We start from the raw sequence: 23225 nt of genomic DNA, 5'->3' as shown, positions 1-23225 counted from the left end.
GCCAACTCAGCATGCATTATAGATTTGCGTCAATAGGTGGTTGTGCTTCTACAATTATGGGAGGAGGGTGGTGTGAAAAAAGAAGACAAGGTCTTGCCAATAAAAACACGTGCCAAAAACATTCTGCTTACACAACTGTGTGGACCATAATTTGCCAAGCATAATAGGATTAAGAATATTATTAAACTTGAAGAGCTCATATATCATAAATAAGTTGTAATACTTTGATGAATAAAATAGGCCTAGAATTTAAAAATAGTCCGAATACTTTAAATAATCCAAATAGACCAAAAAAAAAAAACTAAAGGAAGCCTGGACCTTGCTGAAATGGACCAAACTCAGCCCATATTTATAATTCATCACCTTCTTTATAATTCAATCAATTTCGCACTAAAAATTGACTCCAAGATCACAATAAGCCCAATTAAAATTTTGGTTGCCTGACCCGGTCCAACAAATAGCCCATCAACATATTCTTCATCTTTAATTTAAACAATGAACCTAGCTGGCTTCTTCATTCCCATTCCCCAGCCAACGAAGAAAAAAAAAAGGAGAGGCGATTTGAAAATGGGAAGAGAGAAATGCAACCAGATGGAGAGTACGAGGAGTCGGCCGGAACCGACGACGACGGAGATAGTACCATCATTCGTCGTCATCATCGTCTCCCCCATCCACACCACCGCCACTTTGAAGCAACAGCAACGTCGGCATCTACTGCCGAACACCAAACACCGTAGCCCGCCATCGACAGAGGTCACCGGCGAGCGACTCCAGCCCAGAGTCAAAAAACTCGGTGAACAGGTTTTGGTGATATAGATATATCGCCGGTGACGCCGTCGCCAGAACGCAGATCGGAAAAAAATGGTGGCAGATCGGCAATAAAAGGTTTTGTTTTGAAGGAGAAAAGGAAGCAACGAGCCGGGAAGGCCAGCCTCGTCACCCGTTGTCGCGATGCTCCGCCGTCGGCCGCCTCTCTCCGTCGCCATGCAACGCCAGCCACGCCGCCGGCAGCAGGCCGGCGAACAAGTTGAGTCCAGCGAAGGAGCATAAGTTAAAAAAAATGTTTATGTATATTTCGAAAGAATTTTTCGAAAATTGATGCATACTGAAGATAATTTTATTAAACAAACGGCGCAACCAAGCAGTGACGCCGCTGCCCTCTGCCGGAAACACCGATCGCCATCAGCCGCCGCCAAGCAGTACCACTGCCGCCGGCCGTGGTTTTTTTTATTAAAAAAACTTTCGGTCTTGTCTCGATTTTTCGAAAGACAAAATAAAACGCAGAATGAGTTCTCACTACAAACGAAAAAAAAAAAAATCATATATGCACATAATATCTGGGATATATTTCGCATAATTCTATGCATACTGGAAAAAATTTGATCATACAATCATATCAATAGTTATTGAAAAACGTAAAAATCTTAGAAAATATATCCACAGAACACAGTTATGTTTGTTTTGAATGCTTAATAACAAAAATATTATGTGCATAGAAAACGCATAAAATTACCGTTTACTAGGATAGACTGGTAGAGCACGTATTGTAATTGGTTAGTTGTGCCATTAAGAGTAGAGACAAATTAGATTGTATTCCTAATCTTTTCAACAATCAACCAATCAGTACATTTCATCGACATAATGTAAACAATTGTAACGGAAGACAATAATAGAAACATAAAGAAAATTGGTACACAATAATGTCCATAGTTATTACTATTTATAACAATTAGCCTTTTATTTGTTCTTAGTGCATAGAATTATTTTTAATTCATCATCTGCTGCGAAGAAACCTTGTACTAAATACCTTGGAACCCTTGTGCCACTTCTGGTGCAGTACTGAAAACAATACATCAGTAAACAGACATCTTGAGGGAATCAAGCACAACCAAAAACACATACAATTAAGAAAGAAGCCATAAAAGAATATATATTATATAAATAAATGAATATTATTTGGATAAATAAATTACAAGAAATGCACAAAAAAGGAAAATTTGTTGCCAGCCCGAAATCGGACTTCCTAATTCTTTTACATGTCTTACATTTAGTATGCCTATCAACATTTCATCTGATCTTTTTCTCCCCTACACTACGTGCTTTTAGCAGTAGAACCCTGATTCAAATTTGCTACAACTGTCCTGGGTAAGTCATCAAAGAATTGTTTCTTCTTATATTCTTCATAGTTTCCGGCCAAATAATCAAAGAGAAATCCGGCAGCAAAACCGGCGGCCATGTCAATGGTGTAGTGACCCCTTGTGCTTAGAAGCCTCACAATTTGAAACAAATTCAGCACATGAAATGTGAAGGCCAATCTTGGTCTCTTCACCCGTTGCATATCTTGGGCAGCAATCACAAATGTAGCAACGTGGCCGGAAAAGAACAAGAAAAAGGACGTGTTGCCGACCGGAAAATCAACTTCCGATGCCAAAAAATCCTGCAATCATATCGCGATACCAAATTAAAACACATTAGATCAGCTATTGAACAATTTAATTAATGTTAACGAATTGTAGAACTGAAAAAAGTTAAGGGATGGATATAAGAAGAACTAACGTAACCTGGGGCACAGGTAGCTGAGTGAGGCATCCAAGAATTCCTCGACAGGTGAACATAAATACCGTCGAGATTGCAGCTCTTGGACGACCCTCAATCACCCACGCACATATTATGTACAGCAATAGCACTGCCATAAACACCTACATAGATATATCATAATATTACACAGATACTACATGGATTAGCTCTTTGTGTTTCAGTAGGTTGAGAAAGTATATGAACAGATACTACAATGTAATAGAGCTAGTAACATTCAAAAAAAAAAAAAAAAAAGTTAAAGATCATTTGTTTTCAAAAAAAATAAAAGAAGTTAAAGGTCATTTTAATATCTAACCACTAAAGCAAGTGCGACAAGAAACGAAGTCAAGACAAACAAAACTTAATGATCTGGTTAGGGATTACGATTCTAATCCGATTTACTTCATATGGATTAATTTATTTTTGTTGGTTGATAGTAAGTGGTGGTAAGTTAAAAATTAAAAAAAAAAAAAATCCCTATATACATAGAGGAGGGATTCGGTGAGAATAGGTTCTTTGGCAAAAAAGTGAGGATTGATATAATCTATCTATTTAGATAGATCAATGGTTGATGATTGTTGAAAAATAAAGAAAAAAGATGTGTAACTAGTTTTACAAAGATTAAGGTTGAAATAATTATAAAATTAATTATATTTACATTTGAACCCCCTTATATATATATACACACACTCTAGTAATATTAGAGCTGTTAAAACAAATTAATTAGGTTATTATGTGTTGGCCGGTGATAGACCAATGAAAAACTGCATCATGATGATGAGTTAGTGGGTAAATGCCTAAACGGTTAGCCCGTCAACCCACTTTTCAGAGTTTGATAATTGATAATCAAAATTAAGCATTTAAAAGAATGTAATATATACTAATTAATATTAACATATATTATTAGTTTGGTATATTAAAAATCATTCATCAAGTCTTTAAACAACCACAAAAGGCATCATTACGCACAATGTCAATACTTAATAATTAAGTTGATGATAAATTAAAGCAACTAATCAAGTAAAATACAATAAAAACTGTCATACAAAACCCCCAATAAAAAAATAAAAAAAACCCAATAACAATTTATTTCAACTAACAATTCAGTTATTCATCACTCAAATTTTATATTTATTTTTTTAAAACTTTGTAAAACCGAACAAGTGAATAACCCACGAGTTATACCTTAAATACAACTCAACAAAGCGGATCGGACCCATTTTAATTTGACAGTAATTATTTTTAAATGTTTGCAAAAATTGTAATGCATGTTAATTTTTAAATTCTAAACAAATAAGTTGAATTTTAAAAAAGGACAGCCTAGGTGGTAGATGTAGGAGCATGCAAAAATTACAACAAACTTCAATTCAAATAAAAACATTATATTCTTTAAAATTATGGAGTATTAAAAAAAATGCAACTTAAAGAAGAAGGAAGGATGCATGGGAGTGTACCGTATTGATGGCAGCGAGAAGATGGTTAATGTTGGGGTGAGAAGCAAGCATGCGATTGAGAGGAGCAGTGGCGAGGAAGCCGAAATCCAACGGCGGAGAATCCGACAGGATCATGCGGTGGCTAAACTCCACGTGCATGAAGACAAAAACGGCGACGAAGAAAAAGCACGGTATGGGGTGGCGCTTCACCACACCAAATACATCCCGCGCCCTCCACTCCATGAAAACTGGCGGCCTTCTCATGCCAGCCCATACCGTACTTTGGCTGACGGCGTTGACATGCTCGGAATTCATGTAGCTAGATGGAGCCATGGAGGTGGACGGAGTTTGACTAATTTACGTAAGTATAAACCTAAAGGTAAGAAAAGTTTTTAAGAGTCCGGATCCAACACATTGTTTGGTTGGACGTAATTAAGTCGTAATTGAATTGTAATTCAGCACAACCCACAATTACGCTGTTTGATTGGAGGGAATTGTAATTCCACCAAATTGCAATTCCCTTCAAATGCTGAATTGTAATTCATACTCCTTCCCTTATGAATTACAATTCGACAAATTGAAAGGAGAAGAAAAAATAGGTAAATAACTATTTTACTCTCACTCTTCTTTTGTCCTATCTATTAGCTGTCTTCTTCTTCTATATTATTATTATTATTATTATTATTATTATTATTATTATTATTATTATTATTTATTTATTTATTTTTTATTTGAGGGACTATTTATAGATATCACAATTTTGAAAATGAAAAATGGATTGATAAATTATTGCGTTGACTATTTTTGTTAGATTAATATTTGAATTGATTGGGCTAATTAAAATTAGTAAAATTACTCACTAATACTGGAAGATTATATTATGTACCATTAATACATGTTTATTTTTAATAAACTGAAGGTTCAATTTTTGTGTATTATGCCAAACAATAAACTTTCAAAAAATTAACATTCAATGTATTAAAAATGGACTTATGGACCTTAGGTTAGTGTTCCACCTTACAAAATTAATCATGATTCATGATATAATAATTGAACAATACTTGGCTAGTCTAATTACTGAGATTTGAATCCAAATAATATGGTATAGGGTTAATTAATTATCAAAGCCTAAACTTTAAAGAGCCCAAGGATTGCATGCTGTTTAATTCCTTGAAGACCATAATTTAACCTGAGGAAATAGAAATAGTGCATGTTGAAGTTATACTTATTATTAATACTACTACGTATTATTATTATGTAATTAAATTTAGACAAAATGGTGGTTTGATACAGTTTGAACCATTTCGATATAATAATATGGAGATATTATTATCAAAGAATTTGAAATCCATTTAAGCTCCACTAATAATCTTCACTGATGTAAATATTAATGATTGATCTTCATTTAAAGAATGAAACATCTCATAAATTCATATCAATGATGTACAAAAAAATTTCCCATAATAGACTTTAAAAAATATATAAAATATTTTCCTTTGAAGAAGTAATTTGAATTCATGGAAGTCCTTTTTCAAAAAACAAACTAATATTCAATATATATATAGCCGTTACAATAAAAAATTGGGGTCCTCTGCAGTATGTGAATTTGGACCCCTTTTTTTAAATAATTTCTATATATAAATAATAGTTGTTCAAAGAGTTGTGTCAAAAATTCAAAAAATATATAAAAAATACATCTAAATTTTCATTTAAAAAGTGACATGCGTCGTGCACACTTAGACGCAAAATCAGCCACCAAACTTTTAATATCAACTTTTTTCCAAATCTCATTTTTCAATAGAGATTAAAGCTAATCCATTTAACAAATATCTTAGCTTGTGTAAAATGCTGATGAAAATCTTCTAAAAATTTTATCTTTAGGACCTTTATTTATTGATAAATCTCTTTTAGGACCATTTTTCACAAAGATATATTTTACTTTAGAATCAAGGATATTCCAATTTCTTGGACGATCATATATGTCAAATAAAAGCGAATCATTTGGTTTATCACTGTGACCAACATCATCTAAACAACTATCAACATTCTTATTATTTCCATTGTCACAGTGATACCTATCATTGTTGTGTACAATATCATTTAAATTTTTTCCAATCTCACAATCATCTTGATCTTGTATATGAAGATTAACATCTAACAATTTTTCCTCGACATTATCATTTTTGCTCATCTATTTGAGTTTTTTTTTTTTTTTTTTTTTTTAATGAATTTTTCAAGAGCTCCATTTTGAGATTGAGTTAGTTGCTCAATTCTAATTCTTCTTTTCTTTTTACGCTTCTCAAACTCAAATGAATATTTCCTAAAAGACATAAAATCCTAATGAAAAAATAAAAATTTATTTTTAATTTTTACGAATAAATAATTAATCAAGAAACAAATTCTTGAATATATTATTCTGAAATCATAATTATTATGTCATGTAAATAAAACAATAAACAATAATTGTGAAACAATACGTAATTTAATTATATGGAGAATTGAAGAACTTGGAAGTTTGTATGATAAAAAAAAAATTGAAAAAGCAGTAACACACAAACTGAACCTGTTGTCTTTGTGTCAATTCACTAAATTGTATTGCCTGAAAGACGTGAAACAACAAAGAATAAATTAAAACCGAATTGTGTGCTGCAAACTTGCAATTGCAAAGAATATAATTGAGAATATTCAAATTTAATTGACTTACCTAGTAACTCACAAAGAGCACTACGTACAACACTACTATTGGGAGACGTTGAAACAGCAAATAATAAATTAAAACCAAATTCTGTGCTGCTTGCAAACTTTCAATTGCAAAGAATATAATTGAGAATTTTTCAAATTTACTTGATTTACCTAGTAACTCAACCAACAGTACGTACAACACTATACTGACTATAGCAGTCTTAAATACTCAAATTAATTATTTAAATTTTAAATTAGTTCAGCAACTTCAATTACCTAGGCAATTTAATTTAAGAAAGTGCACCTTGCGTGACTACATACTCTTTTATCTTTCTTTCCAAAAGATAAAGAGTATGCTGTGATTGATGAGAAGAAGAGGGCGAATAAGGAGAAGATGCATCTTGCGTGACTGCTAGGCGTGGATGCTGTGATTTGCAACGTCGACGCCGGACTTCAACCGGAAAGGCGGTCAGCTAGCCTACGTATGTACGGCTTCGTTATTTCCTCGGCCCAAGGTGGGTTCAAGGTCGCAAGAAATGGCCCACTGCAATGCATCCGGCAAATTATACTGTAGACCGCGATCCACAATGTATTATAGTTCAGACATTAAAACAGTGTCGTATCTATGAAAAGAAACATGCACCTATTCCGTGCCGTCCGCAAAAAGTAACTTTGGTTAATAACATATTCAGTTTCATTTTGTATACATTGCAGTTTCATTTCTACATAACTACATTTTCATTTCGATATAACTACAGTTCAATTCGATATTATACACTCAAATATGTGAAAGTATTATTCAATTTCATTTTATATACACTATAGTTTTATTACAACACAACTACATTATCGTTTCGATATAACTACAGTTTCATTGCACAATATACACTCAACTATGTAAAATGTTATTCAGTTTCATTTTATATACATTGCAGATTCATTTCAACAAAACTACAATATCATTTTGATATGTTTCGCTGGACAATATACACTTAAATATGTGAAATTACTATTCAGTTTCATTTTATATACACTGCAGTTTCATTTCAACACAACTACAGTTTTATTCCAATTCAATTGCAGTTTCATTTGAAAATATAAAAATAATACGTGAGGCAGTGTCAATTTAGATACACTGTAGTTTCATTTGGTAATTAACACACAAAAAATACGTGTTCCGTTAAGCTATAACGGCTATCGTTTCTTTACTTAAAGAAACAACGACGTTTTTGGACCATGGTCCGCGATATAATTGCTAAATGCATCCTAGATAGTATTGAAATTGTTAATTTCTAGAATATAAATTGTGTTTCTAATTTTAGAAATTTGTAAATATAAATTTTTCAAAAAAATAAATTGTGAATATTTAGTATTTAAATTGTGTATCTTTGGATTTGGGTCAACAGAATAATTTGTCCATGCATCCAATTCAAGACCCTCTTATGGCGAAAGCATTAGCAATTTGAGAGGCGCTTGCGTAGATCAAACAGCTTGACTACTCACACATTAGAGCGTGTTTTATTTGTGTAATTGGTGCATTATTAACCTTACTCTAGTGTATTTGTAGATTCTCATTGGTGCCAAGTTCAGGTGCGGCAACGCTTTCCCGTGTGGTCAGTGCGGCCGCACCAATTGTTATACAAATATACACAATCCATGTTATGAAATGCACCAATTGGGTACACATCACTAAAAATGCGCCATTAGATATGAATAAATACACCATACAGTGTTCGGGAATACACTATTGGTGTGTTTCACTGTGGTGTGTTTTATTACACTATTGGTGCATGTTGTCAACACTATTGGTGTATTCAGGAACCCGGCCGCTATAAATGGCCACTATAATTACTATAACACCACCACGCGCGAAAATCCTCAAAATTAGCCACTACTGTTAGATTAAACTGATTCAACGACACAGATACGACCACACCGCCACACCTAATAACATGACCACATATGAACGCTCTTATATATATATATATATATATATATATATATATATATATATATATATATATATATATATATATAATAAAGTTCAAATTCATTAAATAAAAAAAATAAATCAAATAATTAAAGTCACTATTTTCTTTTTATCTTATTTCTTTTATCAAGATTTTAATAATGGAGGTCATCAATTATCCATTTTAATTTAAAAATTCTCCAAACGTGAGATATATGCTTTAGTTTTATTAGTTATGTTGACTAATTAATTAGTAATTTATTGTGTGTTTTAATTATTTATTTATACTTTGAATATGTACATTTGCTAGTTTAAATGATTAGTTTTGAAATTGACAAAAATTAATATTGATTATTTAATTCGCGATCTTGATTTTGACATTTATTTTTTAAATTTTGAAATATTCAATTAATCAGTAAAATGAATATCAATTAATTATGAAAAAAATTGGTGACAAAATAATTGACAAAATTTTTTATTTGATAAAAATTGACAATCTATATTTAAATAAGAGTAAATATCCAAAATGGTCCCTCGACTATAGCTAAATTCACAAATTAGTCCTTGACTTTTAATTTCACCCAATTAAGTCCTTAACTTTGCAATTTTGACACGATTTGGTCCTCCATCTATTTGACCGTTTGTTGACCGTGATCGACGATCTCCAGAAGAACCTTCAGCTCTCGTCGGAGCACGTGGAGGCCTCAGGATGATGTTGCACTGGTTCGGAAACACGCCGTCTTCTTCACTCTGGTACGAACTCAACTACATTGAATCCAAAGGGAGGATGAAGAAAGGCGACCGGATTTGGTAGATTGCTTTCGGAAGTGGATTCAAATGTAACAGTGCGGTCTGGAAATGCAACCAGAACCTTAAAAAACCGACGATGGACCATGAAATTACATATATACCCTCAAAAATCACAGTCAACAAATGGTCAAATAGATGGAGGACCAAATCGTGTCAAAATTGCAAAGTTAAGGACTTAATTGGTTGAAATTGAAAGTCGAGGACCAATTTGTGAATTTAACTATAGTCGAGGGACCATTTTGGGTATTTACTAGGGATGGCAATGGGGCGGGGCGGGGGATACCCCCGCCCCCGCAATCCCACCCCACTCCCCACCCGCACCCGCACCCGCACCCGCGCGGGTAATGAATTTCGTTCCCATACCCGCCCCCGTGGGGATTTTGCGGGTGCGGGGAATACCCGTGGGGATTTTGCATGTAACATTAGCTTAGTCTCATTAATAATATGAAACTTACATCTAATAAAATTTTTATTACTATAATTTATAATATTAATGCATCAAAGTCTTCACCAAATAACTACCAACTTGAATATTACATTTGCTTCCAACTTCAACATTAGTGTATAAAATCTTAGCCACTAGCACCAAAAAATAATTAGTAGTTGTAATATTAGTGAGTTAAGACCTTCCCTTACTACCCAAAAATCTAAGAGATTAAATAAATAACACAATACATACATACATACATATATATATATATATATATATATATATATATATATATATATATATATATATATATATATATATATACATGCGGGGGCGGGAATACCTCTCCCCGCACCCGCCCCCATACCCGCGCGGGTTTAAAACTTTTCCCCCATACCCGGACCCATTACCTAAATTATGCGGGTATTTTATTACCCATTGAGGCGGGGATGCGGGTAACCCGTTGGGTGCGAGTAGAATTGTCATTCCTAGTATTTACTCTTTAAATAAATGGTGTTATTATTATTATTATTATTATTATTATTATTATTATTATTATTATTATTATTATGTGAGAAAATTCTAAAGAAATAATCATAATAATGTATGATATATATAATAATATGGTACAATTAATTATAATGTTGATTAATATTGTAAATTTTTTCTACTATATTATCCCCTCCAACTTGAGTTTTCTGGCTCCATGTGTATGTTCTAGTTTATTAAAACATTATGTTGATCATTCTTATGTAGGCTCTATTATGCATGAGTGTCCTAGTCCCGTTTCTTCTATTGTAGATCGCTAGGTTTAGTATTTACACAAATATCAGAATCAAGCTGCTCACTCACTTGCTAAGGTTGATGGAGCTTGGTTGTCTCACTTTGAGTGGTCTGATTCCCACCATACTTTTTGACTGCATTACTTTAATAATATTTCCGTGTTATTTTGCTTTCAAAAAAATTAATTTTTTTTTTCAAGTTAATTAAGTTCATTTTTTTTTATATACAAACATTAATATATAAAAGATATCATTAAAAAGTTCTAATTAAAATCTTTTAAATAACACTCATATTGATATTTTTATTTTAATATATGTTTTTATATTATATTTATTTTTAATATAATATTGGTTCATTTTCAAAATATTGTAGGTTGATTGTTTATAATACAACACAATACTTTTTTTGCAAACCTTACTTCAAGACATGGTTCTAAATGTGGTGTCATGTTTTAAGTGAACTTTATGAGTATAATAAAAAAGGCATGCGGATAGGCAAAGAGAACTGAAGTTGTTTAAGGTGTCTAATTTGAATTTCGGTGGAGGCTATTTTTGATCAATTTGATTTTAAGCTGTAGGAATTTTTATTTGAAAAATAATTCCTCAAATAAATAGGTTTGATAATATTTTGGAATTGATTAAACCAAGGTTTATACCATGAGCAATTTTCTAAAACACTGATTTGACACGTAAGTGTCCATAATACAATGATTTACAACAAAATATTTGAGCACTGTAGCCAAATATTTCAAATGGAAAACTAAAAGAAAGGATACTTGACGATACGTATTACACAATTAAGAACTCCATAATTAGTTATAGTTAAAGACATTTTGGGGTGGTTTACTTCATTTCTCCAGTTTTTCTTCTCCTCCTCCAGTTTTCTGTTTTTCCATTCCTCCATTTTTCATTTCTCTAAACAATATGATCTTCTTAAAAATAATTTTATAATTTGTTTCGTATAAGTCCGCAACTTAGGCACCATCGTTCCGCATCAGTCCGCAACTTAGGCACCATCGTTCCGCATCAGTCCGCAACTTAGGCACCATCGTTCTGCATCAGTCCGCAACTTAGGCACCATCGTTCCGTATCAGTCCGCAACTTAGGCACCATCGTTCCGCATCAGTCCGCAACTTAGGCACCATCGTTCCGCATCAATCCGCAACTTAGGCACCATCGTTCCGCATCAGTCCGCAACTTAGGAATGCGGAACCTCTCGCTTAATAATGTGGATAGAATTGGGTTGATTGGGAGAGAGTGATGAAATGCGGGATGTATGGGGTGGGAGGGACGAATCGGAGCGAGAATTGGGTTGATTGGGAGAGAGTGATGAAATGCAGGATGTATGGGGTGGGAGGGACGAATCGGAGCGACAAAGAGCCCTGAGATATGGGGTGGGAGGAACGAATCGGAGTGACAAATGACTGAATCTCAGAGGATCGTGGCAGCAAGGCCACCCTACCACTTACAATACCCCGTCGCGTATTTAAGTCGTCTGCAAAGGATTCAGCTCGCCGCTCTAAAAAGTTCAATACAGTAATACTAAATATAAATTTTAATATCAAAAGTGGTCGGAACAAAGCTTTCGACTTGATTTAAGATAATTTTCAGATGGTCGGAAAATCCATAATTTCCAATAATGTAATAAAAACAAAATCCACCAATGCGTCGAAGCAAGAGGTAGAGCAAAATACCGATAACGTGTTAAATAAAATAATATAAACGTAAGTAAGGAGAAGAAGGAATAGAGAATGAAGAGGGAAGGTAGATCATCTCATTCCTCATCTGTTTTTACATATTACAACAATATATATAATATACACTTGTAACGGAAAGCAATAATGCAAACATAAATATTTAATCGTTACATAATCAATCCTCATAATATCCACAATAATTAATCTTTATAACAGAAAACTGCTTCAAACTGGCTGTGGTTCTGAATCGCCTCCCAGTTTCTTTATAGCAAAGCCTGCATAAACCAAAGGTTGCTGTCAACTAGTGCTTGTTTTGACTACGTTTCGTTAATCACTAACTGCATCAAACTGGCTGTGGTTCTGAATCGCCTCCCAATTTCTTTATTCTGTCTCCAGAAAGCAAAGCCTGCGTGAATTTAAGCATGTATATAAACCAAAGGTTGAGTGAGCTAGCTCATGGCTGTAGAGATCGAAATCCCAAAGAAAGAGTAACAGCAAGCTTCAATAATATATATAATTGTACCTCCTTGTTCCAGTCAGTTCTGAGGACCATAACTATCACAGCAATGGTCTGAACCACATTTCCGGTCACCATCCCATACCAAATACCCTACATATATTAATCGTTCACAACAAGCCAATCAAATTAACCTTGTTAATTGATCAAACACGACACAGAAAATGTAATGGAGAGAGAGCAAGCTCAATAGTTGAGTTTTTACAGCTCCAACAATGAAAGAGAGGAAGAAAAGAAAAAAGAGAAAAATAAAAGTCATGGTGGTTGCCAACAAGCTGATGTGCTAGTGGGCATGTGCAGTGCACACCCCCATTGAGTGTTGTTGTGCTTAACGGGCACCAACTGACTTTGTTGTTGTTGTTGTTTTTATTTTATATTTTAAAAATTAATCAAGAGTCTACAAATTAAAAAACTCCCAAATTTCACATTTGAGAAGAACTTAAATCCTCTCTCCCCCACCTTACTAAAAAATCTACAAAAAAACCCATCCAATACTACTATTGGGATGCCCTTAGCTAGGCCAGGGATGTAATCTTACGCTTTGTGAACTAAAACTTTAGGGAGAAATTAAATTAAAGCAAAAGAAGCATACCTTGAGACCCTTGTTAAAGACAAAGCCTAGTAGCAGACCAATAGGAATACCCACGAAGTAGTAGCATACAATGTTCACATATGCTACATGGCTTTGCCACCCTGCTCCAATGGCTACCCCTGCATTCAATTTTGAAACGTACGGAACTCAAAATATTTCATCAACATTAATATAGTGCGGGCAACGAAAGAAGAGAAGATTTTTGCACAAACCAGATAGTGTTGGCTGAAGGCTATTAAGGGTAATGGTAAATCCTAACAATGGTGTGAGATCATATACAAGCTGTTGTACTGAGGAGCTTTTCGTAAACAATGGCGGATAATGGCTTCTAAGGAAGACCGGAATGAGTCCTAAGATGATTCCAATGAATACCGAGGTGGTTGTGGCCACAACTACAGAAAATTTTGCGGTTCTCGGATGTCCAGCCCCTAGCTCATTCGACACCCTCACACTGCACACATTATATTTAAGAGTGACTCTCACGAACCCATATATGTGAGACATGTCAAGTCACAATAGAAATGCAATATTTATACCAAAAATCTAATACTAATCAGAATAAATTGTTTGTTACCTATAAGAAAAGAATATAATACTTTTAAATTAAAATATACTCCATAATATTTATTTATTTAGGGGTTGAATTGTTATTTATAAGAAAAAAAATATAGTATTAATTGTGAGCATATAGCCATTAACGTGCAATCTAACTATCAGCTTAGGGTTTTAGTTGAGATGGAGCACATGCTTCAATTTGGTATCAGAGCCAGACCAAAGATCATAGGTTCGAAACTCAACGCCACTTGTAAGAAACCGGTCCACGTGTTGGTTGAAATCCACCGTACACGTGAGGGGCATATAGCCATTAACGTCCAATCTAATAATGATGGATAAATTATTTAATTGTCTCTTATGAGAAAAAACGTAATATTTTTAATGAAAAATGTAATATTTTAAAATCAAATATAATATTAGAAATTGAAAAATTATTTATGATGAAAAATGATAAATTGGTAATATAATACTTATGTAGGCAAAAATGTAATACTTATAAAAAAAAACTCAACACGTCAAGTCTTCCGAAGAATTTGCCTATGTTTAAAGCTTGCATTGGATTCTATTCCATAATTATGCACTTTAAAGCCTAAATCAAATAGATGCAATTCAAGAAAATGTTATTTTGATCAAATTTTTATATCAAATATTTTATATAATAATGTAACATGAAATGAGTGTCACTTTTTTTATTAACGATTTAATTATAGTAAAATTCTTACAGGGCGTTTGGTTGGAGAGGTTTTAAATTCCCTTCCCACTTAATTCCCACTTAATTCCAAAGGCCATTAAATTCCGTAGTTTGGTTGGAGGGAATTGCCATTCCATGGAATTGTAATTCCTCCATTTTCATGGAATTAAAATCCCATGCCCCCCCTGGTATTTTAATTCCTGGGGAAAAAAGATAGTGATGAGTCAAAATTACCCCTTCCCTTTTTAACTTAAAATTAATGTCTAACAACAATAATGGACATTTTTGACTTTATACTACTTATTCCCTTTCAATTCCCATGTATACCAAACATTGAAATTGAAATTCCCAGTAATTCTATTCCTGTCAACCAAACACTGGAATTTAAATTCCCACTTTATTCCCAGTAATTCAACTCCCATAGAATTACAATTCCTTTCCCACATAATTCCTCCCTTCCAACCAAACGCCCTATTAGATGTTGAAAAGGTACTCTGACAACTATAAACAAGAATAGACAGTGAAATTTTTATAAATATCATCAAATTTACAAAAAAAATATCATTATTCAATTTTTATGAAACACGTTATTCATTTTGTTTATAATAAAAGAAATGATATATTTTCAATGTTGTAGAGCATTCTACGGAGTATCAATTAATTATATAAAAGTCATGGTTGGTAAAAAAATAATTTTGTTTCATATAACATTGTAGACCAATTACCTTATTGCTGCATTGAATCCAATACCCACCATTATCGTCCACTGCAATATGTTAATGCTGCGAAGTAACATCTTACATTAGTATAATACTATTTGCACATAAAATTAAAAATTCTATACATAGATATACATTTGCTTACATGATTTCACAATCATTATATTTAATGAATATTATATTTATTAAATGATTACACACAAAACTCACCATATAGAAGTTGCATCAACTGAAATTTCTGCATTTTTAGTGTATCCAGAAATAAGAATAAGTGCCACAAAGTACCACATTTCTAAGCTGCACAAATCCCCAAAATATTGTGATTAGGGAAACATTCAACACATTAAAAATTGTATTTAGTAACATTTAATTCTGAAAATTTATATTTTTCCCTCTAATTTTTTCTCTAAAAATTTCCCTCATGATATAGCTATATAATGAATTAGTTTTGATCTCACATGCATCTAATTAAACACTAAACTAACTAATTAGATACTGCCATCAAGAAGGGAAATAAGGAGGAAAATTTGAGAAAGGGTTTGTAGTATTACTTTCCTAGAAAATATATTAAATGTAAGTTATTTTTCATTTTTTGAGAATGTAAGTTATTTTTCATAATGACGTTATAAATACTATTGAAAGAGACAATTTTGTTGAAAAATATCTAATTATCTAGATATGGTAAGAATGAAAATTTGTTAAAACCAAAGGGTACGGTGTATAAGTTATTGGCATAATCCCCTACTACATAAAACCAAAAAAATAAAATCCTAATTTTGGTAACCACAAGGTTACAAGTTCGACTTCCCCGCTTAATTTAAGCTGATTAGCTTTAGGCAACCTAGATTGATTTATCAATGTAATGTTAGTTCTTTGCTGGCTAGGATCAAGGCGAAGATTTACCCAGTATACACCTTTGGCAATTTCCCTCAACTCGTCACTCAAAAAAAAAAATCACTAAATTGATATTAAACTTACCAAAGCATTACTCCAGATGCAAGAGATAGGCGAGCAAAGCTCCTAAGATTCCCAAAGGCCTTCCGAGAAAATCCATTCCAAGCATCACCACACGCCCCCGAGAAAATGTAAACCAGCTGCGCCACCATGATGAACAACCATGTGGCATTCAGCACCACCGCCGCGCCCGGCAGCCCCCAATGCAACTTGAGCATAAACAGCCAGCTAAACACCACGTGCCCAACGGAAGCCACAACCGTAATACTAGCCATCACAATGATCTTGCTCTGTGATTGCAAGAACTTCTGAACTGGAAAAATAATCACATAAGTGAAGAGTTCTGGGATCATCCACAATGTAAACCTCCCGGCGGCTTTTGCAATTTGTGGATTTTGGCGAAGGAGTTTGAGGATTGGGGTGGTTAAGATGTATACTGATGTCAATGGTATGACTGTGACCGCGAGAATAATCCATGACCTTTGCATGTAAATGCCAAGCATATCTAGTTTCTTTGCTCCAACTGCTTGTCCGCAAAGTGTTTCTAGTGCACTTCCCATTCCATACTGCAACCAAGTTTGATATGTAATAGAAAAACTATTAAAATTGACATATGTTAAACAAAAAATGCTTGAGTCAAACCTCATATATAAAGTTCTATTAATTAAATTTAGGAAAAATAACAATTTTAGTCTATATATATAAAATGATTAAAATGTCTTGTTAGTACATGAATTTTAATATTCTAATAGCATTAATTTAAATATACTAATAGCTAGCTGCCGGAATGTTAGTAATTTGGTAAATAAAGGCCCGGATACATATATACATACCAAGATCCCAAAAGCAAAGCCAGCAATAAGATTGTTCTCCACAGACACGGCTGCAAGTTGAATGTCTCCCACATGGCCGGCAAACACCTGAGTTATGGCACTAATGGAGTATTGGAAAACAAGAGTGCATATGGCCGGAGCGGCGAGATACCATAGCTTCTTCGATTCCGAATTAAATTCCTTAAAAAAATCCTTAACATTCTCGATTTGTTGGATATCACTTATATCTTCAATTTGTTGGATATCACTTGTATCCTCGATTTGTTGGATATCACTTATATCTGCATGGATTTGTTGGATATCACTTATATCTGCATGGATTCCATCGATGTATTCTCTGTGTTAGAGAGACATCTGCCCTAAGGCCATTGCAAAAAGGCCCTCAATTTTTTTCCAACTTAAAATTTTTATGGTCAAATATGTTGTAAGATAGAGTCAAAGAATTGGCTTAAATTGTATTTCAAAAATAAATTTTGAAAGAAGTTGATATTAAAAGCTAAGAGCAAGCATAGAGGCAGAGTCACGCTATTGGAACAAGATATCGGGCAGATTAAGGGAGCATTCAGCAGCAAAAAGAAACAAAGAAAAAGAACGAACAGGGCCGGTTAAAATAAGGGAAAAGAGGATCGAAATTCAGACTAAACAGTGCATACCTAAGAAGCTGATCGAGCAGCAATTTCCATCAAAGAAGGATTTTGATCCTCAAACGCAAGAAAGAAACCGTAAGGGGATGTTTGGTTCATGGAAATCCTTAAAGTGGAGGAAAATGTTGTTTTCTTGTGTTTGTTTTATTAGAAAATAAATTCCTCAAATTTGAGGAAAACAAGGATTTTGTTTTCTATGGAAGATGAGAAGAAAAAGTGAGATAAAATGTCTATTTTATTCTTGTTTAATTTTTTTTAATTATATTACTTTTATTAATTTGTAGGGGCATATAAATTTTTATACTCGTTATTCCTTATCATTTCAAAGCTAACCAAACAATAGAATTAGTATTCCCAGTAATTCTTTTTCCACCAACCAAACAATGAAATTCATGAAATTTCAATTTCACTTCCCATAAACTATTTTCGCGAACTAAACGAGCCCTAAAGTGTTATTCAAGTATTGCAAGTCAAGATGGATCAGGGATGCTTTAGGCTTTTGGCTTTTGGCGCACGCGATTTGGGTTTGGTTTGCTAGAGACTAGAGTACAAAGATTTTATTCGTAGCAGACAGAGTCTCCAGGAGTCATGTTTGACCTCTGCCTCTTTATTGAGTAGGCCAATTTTGGCGTAACCCGTAAGTATGTAATTATGTATGTCCTTCGGCTGAAATATGAATTTCTTTATTTTTAATTCTTTCCAAAAGGTTAAACCCAACCCTAAGGACTTTCTTTATTTTTAATTAATAATTGTTTAATCAAGATTGACCCTAGATCAAGGAATTTAATAGCTCATACTTTTACATTTATATTTTTTATTCAGTCTACTGTTATGTATTGAAATTTTATCTAATCTGACTCTATTTCAGTTTACCTTTAATATATGTCGTTTTTGGTTGCTTTCAAAAGAAAAAATTAAACTTTCGGGTCGGAATACACATGGTTCAATATTCATCGATTTAATTTTAAGACTAATCTTCCAAAAGGCTGAACCCCAACCCTAAGGGTCCCCTACACCTCGGCCCGACAGAACATTTGGGAGGAATTTTAAGACTAATCTTGACTCTAAAGTACGTGAATATTTCAAAAAGCATAATCATATTTCCTCTTAAAAGACTTAAGCATTTTTTTTAAGAAAGAAATTCGTTAAACTTTTTTTTGTTAAAAGTTGATATCAAAAAATAAATTTTGAAACATAAATACATAATAGTTAGGATCATAACATAAATACTAACCTCCAACCATTGAGTAGTCTTCTGCTGGTAAGAATATCTCAGAAAGATGCTCTTTCTATGCTTTTCCTATATGGTGTATAAAGAATGAACGTTAACAGTGAGGAACAGGTAGAGTTTGCTTGAGTATCTCTCTGCTAAACTCTTTCTAAATGATGTATAATAATTGTTAGTAGTGAGGGAATTGTGGACCTTAAATATGTAATTAGATCTCCTAAACTTAACTAGACTTCTAATCCTAAATAAAGTCTAGTTATTAGTGCACCATATAACAAACACTTAATATTATTATAAATTATCCTAATATTATACGGAGTAATAATAAACATGTTACATGAATACTATATACTTTGAGAAATTTTTAATAATTGTGGACTCCGTATTTTTTATTTGTATATGCAATAATATAAAATATGACTCAAATTAAGTGATTGTACAAGATGCCTGTTTTTTCATAACCGGCTTTGGATGAGACGAATGATAAAATAAAGGAATAAGGGTCAAATAGGCCATCCAACTGCACACAATAATTCAGTTAGGCCACTGAACTTAAAAAATTAACAATTGGGTCCCTAAACTAACCAATTTCAAACAATTCTTCTAATTTGAAGGTTTCCAACAGGTCAACAGGTCATCCTTTCAAATTAATTATTTTTTAAAAATAAATTTTTAAAATTAATTATTTAAATTTTAAAAAAATATTTAAAAAAAAAAAAAAAACTTGACTGGCCGGATTGTCTCCGGCCGGAGTTTTTTTTTTTTTTAAACAAAATTTAAAATTAATTATTTTTTAAATTTACTTTTTTTAAAAAAAATAATTAATTTGAGAGAATGACCTGTTGACCTGTTGGAAACCTTGAAATTGAAAAAATTGTTTGAAATTGATTAGTTTAGGGACCTAATTGTTGATTTTTTAGGTTCAGTGGCCTAATTGTATTATCCTGTGCAGTTGGATGACCTATTTGACTCTTATTCCTAAAATAAATGATACTTTTTTTTTTTTTCTTTTTAAGAATTGAAAGGAGAGGGTAATATTAATAAAGAGTTAATTACAACAATGGTCTTCCGACTATTGTGATTTTTCAAAATTAATCCTTGTCTATTAATTTGAACAAAATAGATCCTTGACTATCAGATTTGTTCCAGCATTGATCCTTCCGTTAAAAGATCAATTTGTTAGGTGTTAATATAGGGGCTAAAATGGTCTTTTCGTTAGCTTCTTCCTACTCCCTTCTCCGACGATCTCCTTAATATAGAGAACCATACAAATGCCGACACCGGATGGCCTTCTTCCGGCAGAATCCCACCCTCCGACAGACGCGCTATGTCATAGGCGCCGGTGGTCTCCGATATGCCCACACATTTGCATAGCTTCAGCCTAGTTTCCACCCTCTCCTCCACAGTTAACATGTCGCCATGTGTCAGTATCAACATTGGGTTCTCATCTACCACCATTTTACACCACAGATAACAGATTACATACGTTAGTTGCTTTAATTACTTTTGGCCCATGCATGCATGACCTTTTTGCTTTTGTTACATTAATTAATGAAAAGATCATCTTTATAACTTCAACATGCTTCACATCACCAAAACTGAAATCCTTACAAGCTTCTTCCATGTCAGCCACCACCAGCAAACAATTAACTCTCCTCTTACAATAAGACTTGGCACAACGCCCCATGGCTTCCATAATCATCTCTCCATAGTCGGCAATCCCACGATCATCATCACTCCCCCTGCAACATGGCTGGTTATGTCGAACACCATCCGACATCCATGACCAAACATCCTCCATTCCCTTGTCCATTCTGTCGCAGTCCAATCCCCTCATGTCGTACACACAAAACCCACTCTTCTTTGATCTCAGAACATTGTGTTCTTCCAAAGCGGAGTCCGATTCCCTAAACCGCGGCAGATCAAACGGTGGTGGGCGGTGGTGCGGGTGATGATAGTGATGATTACTCCACCGTCGATGTGAAGTTTCCGGAGTAAATGCTTAATCTTCAAGAGAGAAGACTTCCAGATTGGATTTTTCATGCTCTCACATGCTAGTGCTCTCTTCTTCAATAAATGCATCATGCTCCAGATTGGCTATGGGGGATTTGGACAGTGAGGAAATGACCCAGCAGGGGAAATTATCTTTTTAACCCTTCATTAACATCTATGAGACGTTATGCCATGGAACCGTGCCATTCATGGTGAACACGGTTCCAACGGTGTTAGTACACCGTTATCTTTTTTTTTTTTTTTTTCTTAATTTTTTTTTTTTTTTTGAAAATTTTCTGCGGTGCTTCATTAGAAAAATGCTGAAATAATGTCTGGTGGGTGAGTATCCCAGTACATAGTATCAGGTTGCTGATAAGCCGTAGTGGCTAAAGCATGAACTAAATAATTGTCCGATCTAGAAATATAATTAAAAGAACATGAGTGAAAATAAACGGCAATTTGCCTGCAGCTATCAATGGCATAGCCAACGTAAGAGCGAAATGCAGTGGTTGATGATGTAAGGTAGCGTTGTAGTGTCAAACAATCCGTGTAGATCTCAATATTCTGTTCACCTCGATCCTTTAGCCATGATAAAACTTCCTTACACGCCAAAGCCTCAGCCATAAGTGGTGACGTACAGGCCGGTAGCGGCGCGGTTAGTGCCGAGATATAGGTTCCATCTCCATCTAATAAAACGACCCCTACAGTTGCATTCCCTGTCTCGTGTAGATATCCCGCATCGACCCTGCATCTTCTCACTGGCGGCACAGAGGATCCGGCGGCGTCGGCAGCACCGCGGCCGGCGGTGGGACTCGCCTGGGCAGCGTGACGGTTTTCTGTCGGCAGCGTGGCAGTGGCAGTGGCAGCCACGGCTGGGCGGGACTGAGTCCATGCGGTCTTGGCTGCCGCTGCGGCTCTGAGTAGGGACCCCGGGCGTGGTAAAAATGCTTCCCAAACTGCACCATTTCGAGCTTTCCAAATATTGTATAGAATTGATGCTGCATATAACATTCCATCAGAATCTAAAATATTTAGAAGTTCCCCAAACCAAACATGAAAAATATCCGTGACAATATTGGGGATTGTAAGGTTGGATTGATCCCAAATGTTTCTTGCAAAATCACACAAAACTAATGCATGCATTGTATTCTCATGTGATATCCCACACATAGCACAATATGGGTTCACCTCCACCCTCTTTAAAAGCAAGTTCGTAGTTGTAGGCAAAATATCACAAATAGCTCTCCAGAGAAACATTTTCCACTTTGGTGAAATTTTTAGTCTCCATAAAGCTAACCAATTAATAAAGGGGCCTTGATTATTCTCATAATCTCCCACCAATCGTCTGTACCCGCTTTTCACAGAATATAATCCTCTCGGGTCCCCGTACCAATACCATGCATCATTATAATCCCGAGATACAGGTACTCTCATAATTCTCTCGACATCCGTAGGTTGAAATAAATCCGATAAAATTTCATTATCCCATGTACCAGTTTGTTGATCTATTAGCCCCACTACTCTGGCCTCTCGTAACTGTATAGGCATCTCTGTTTGTATCATAGGGTCCTGGTCATCCAGTAACCATGGATGGGTCCATATAGATGTAGTTTCCCCATTCCCAATTCTTCGTCTGACCCCACTACAAATTATGCTCTTTGATGCCATTATACTCCGCCAACAAAAACTGGGATTATTTCCTACCTGCGCATCAATGAAAGTATCCCTGGGAAAATATCGGCTTTTGTAAACACGAGCTACTAAGGAATCAGGCTTAGTGAGCATTCGCCATGCCTGTTTCCCCAACATAGCTAGATTAAATGCACGTAGGTCCTTAAAATCCAATCCACCATACTTCTTAGGAACACATAGCTTGTCCCAAGCCTTCCAGTGAACTCGGTTGTCCGTCCCAGAACCCCACCAATATCTATTCATCGTTCTTTCTATAGCCGTGCATACTGATATAAGTAGCAAAAAAACACTCATTGAGAAGGTAGGCATAGATTGTGCCACACTTTTCAACAGTATTTCTTTCCCTGCCTGAGACAATAGCCTTTTATTCCACGACCCAATTCTTTGGCATATTTTATCCTCAATATATGCAAAAGCTGCCTTTTTAT

The 23225-nt window shown here is 34.4% G+C and overlaps 2 protein-coding genes across 3 annotated transcripts; both read right to left on the bottom strand.

The window, feature by feature from the left end:
- Positions 1 to 1996: 1996 nt before the first annotated feature.
- LOC109164706 (phosphatidylcholine:diacylglycerol cholinephosphotransferase 1-like) lies at positions 1997 to 6780 on the bottom strand. Of its 2 annotated transcripts, XM_019313249.1 has the most exons (5): positions 6715 to 6780; positions 6574 to 6609; positions 4032 to 4383; positions 2562 to 2699; positions 1997 to 2437 (listed from the first exon to the last, which is right to left on the bottom strand). In XM_019313249.1, exons 3-5 carry the CDS (start codon positions 4341 to 4343, stop codon positions 2093 to 2095), a joined length of 795 nt encoding a protein of 264 aa, XP_019168794.1. In that variant the 5' UTR covers positions 4344 to 4383; positions 6574 to 6609; positions 6715 to 6780; the 3' UTR covers positions 1997 to 2092. The 2 variants fall into 2 exon arrangements, with proteins under 2 accessions (XP_019168794.1, XP_019168795.1); XM_019313250.1 differs by lacking the exons at positions 6574 to 6609; positions 6715 to 6780 and having other exon boundaries at positions 4032 to 4407.
- A 5943-nt stretch (positions 6781 to 12723) lies between these two features.
- On the bottom strand, positions 12724 to 17892 carry LOC109164757 (protein DETOXIFICATION 29-like). The gene is made up of 9 exons (XM_019313305.1): positions 17886 to 17892; positions 17242 to 17552; positions 16433 to 16974; positions 15665 to 15751; positions 15461 to 15517; positions 13702 to 13940; positions 13490 to 13608; positions 12904 to 12990; positions 12724 to 12786 (listed from the first exon to the last, which is right to left on the bottom strand). The coding sequence occupies exons 1-9, from the start codon at positions 17890 to 17892 to the stop codon at positions 12724 to 12726; spliced, it is 1512 nt and encodes a 503-aa protein (XP_019168850.1).
- Positions 17893 to 23225: the final 5333 nt, after the last annotated feature.

Source organism: Ipomoea nil, unplaced genomic scaffold (genome assembly GCF_001879475.1).
Source record: "Ipomoea nil cultivar Tokyo-kokei standard unplaced genomic scaffold, Asagao_1.1 scaffold3069, whole genome shotgun sequence".
Classification (NCBI taxonomy): Eukaryota; Viridiplantae; Streptophyta; class Magnoliopsida; order Solanales; family Convolvulaceae; genus Ipomoea; species Ipomoea nil.
Note: the sequence above shows the minus strand (reverse complement) of the source record. Positions and strands in the feature narration are given on the sequence as shown.

What these genes read in the sequence shown, in the direction of transcription:
- LOC109164757 (XM_019313305.1), bottom strand. An exon ending in GTTGATGCAACTTCTATATG is followed by an intron (nt 15,518 to 15,664) that starts GTGAGTTTTGTG and finishes GTTACTTCGCAG; the next exon opens with CATTAACATATTGCAGTGGA. An exon ending in TCTTTAACAAGGGTCTCAAG is followed by an intron (nt 12,991 to 13,489) that starts GTATGCTTCTTT and finishes TAATATATGTAG; the next exon opens with GGTATTTGGTATGGGATGGT.
- LOC109164706 (XM_019313249.1), bottom strand. Translation starts at nt 4,343, where the DNA reads ATGGCTCCATCTAGCTACATGAATTCCGAGCATGTCAACGCCGTCAGC. An exon ending in TTCTCGCTGCCATCAATACG is followed by an intron (nt 2,700 to 4,031) that starts GTACACTCCCAT and finishes ATATCTATGTAG; the next exon opens with GTGTTTATGGCAGTGCTATT. An exon ending in CTCAGCTACCTGTGCCCCAG is followed by an intron (nt 2,438 to 2,561) that starts GTTACGTTAGTT and finishes ATATGATTGCAG; the next exon opens with GATTTTTTGGCATCGGAAGT.